At 39.3% G+C, this 1229-nt stretch overlaps 2 protein-coding genes across 4 annotated transcripts in view; one reads left to right on the forward strand and one right to left on the reverse strand.

Annotated features, from left to right (window-relative positions):
• Nucleotides 1-1229, reverse strand: part of cadm2a (cell adhesion molecule 2a) — a 1030129-nt gene that overhangs the window by 179785 nt on the left and 849115 nt on the right. The gene's annotated exons all lie outside the window — the stretch shown is intronic.
• The window catches only part of LOC122352913 (protein unc-13 homolog B-like), a 26008-nt gene that overhangs the window by 22503 nt on the left and 2276 nt on the right, over nt 1-1229 (forward strand). Inside the window, exons 27-28 of the mRNA XM_043250661.1 lie at nt 125-202; nt 305-452. Of these exons, the coding sequence (XP_043106596.1) occupies nt 125-202; nt 305-452 (226 nt within the window). The remainder of the gene's footprint in view (nt 1-124; nt 203-304; nt 453-1229) is intronic.

Consider the following 1229-nt stretch of genomic DNA (forward strand, 5'->3'; position numbering starts at 1 on the left):
CAAATCAATGATCTATTTAATCATCTATTCTGTGTTCAAATATCCCAGTGTCTCAACCCACTGATTTTGATTTGATTTGTATTAGAAGTCATTTTATCACTTGTAATGTTTTTTGGCTCTGTAGGATCACATGTCTGGTGAAGCTAAAAGCTTGACGCCCAAGCAGTGTGCTGTCATGGATGTCGCCCTTGATACCATAAAGGTATAAATGACATTTTCTTTAAATGAAGCAATACATTTCCGTGTTGTTTCACAGCAGTGGTGTTCACAGAATTAATATTTGATTATTTGCTATCCACTGCAGCAATATTTCCATGCTGGAGGAAACGGACTGAAGAAGGTGTTCTTGGAGAAGAGTCCTGAACTGTCCTCTCTGAGACACGCACTGTCCCTCTATACACAAACCACCGACACACTTATCAAGACGTTTGTCACTACTCAGCATGCTCAAGGTAATACATCCACTCCCATTTGGTCATCATTTACTTCTGTTGTTATTCCAAACCTGACTTTCTTTCGTCTGTCAAACATGAAAAGACCATATCATTTTTCATGCCTTGTTGTCATTTCTTCAATTCATATAATTTGATCTGCTAGAGTTACACTAGGTTGCAGAATTGAGCATTGGATGCTTTTGTGTATTTTTTTGTACTGAATCGTTCCCATCTTCAAGCTTTGTCTGTCTCTTTCTCCTTGTCTACTGTCCACATTTCTCTGCTGTTGCTACAATTCTCTGTGTTGCTTTTAATTCTTTGCTTTTGAGCTTCGTCTCTTCCAACATTCTGCTTCTGTCTCTGCCTCAGTGCATAATGGAAAGGGTATGAGGATAACACCTAGTGAGAAAATACAGCCATCTAGGGGTAGGTCACCACAGACTCCCTGAGACCCAAGTACCCTTTCACGAGCCCGGATGTCTTCCTAGATGTGTTTTTTTTTTTTCCCTCACAATCGCCATGTCATGTTTCATCCCAAATTTAAATTGTTATTTTATATATACAAAATCATCCCTTTTAAGGATCATTAAAGACCCCATTGTGTCCCCAACGTCATTGTCATTACTTTCTTCTTTTTTTTTCTGTAAATTTGTGCGCAGGCCCATCTGGTACATTTTTCCTTAAGTTTCTCTTAAAAGCTCCACCATGCATGTGAGGCCTTGTGGTTTACACTTTGTGTGTGTGTGTAGGCTCAGGAGTTGATAAACCAGTAGGGGAAGTATCCATACAGATTGA

The sequence above is a fragment of the Puntigrus tetrazona genome, chromosome 10, assembly GCF_018831695.1.
Source record: "Puntigrus tetrazona isolate hp1 chromosome 10, ASM1883169v1, whole genome shotgun sequence".
Taxonomy (NCBI): Eukaryota; Metazoa; Chordata; class Actinopteri; order Cypriniformes; family Cyprinidae; genus Puntigrus; species Puntigrus tetrazona.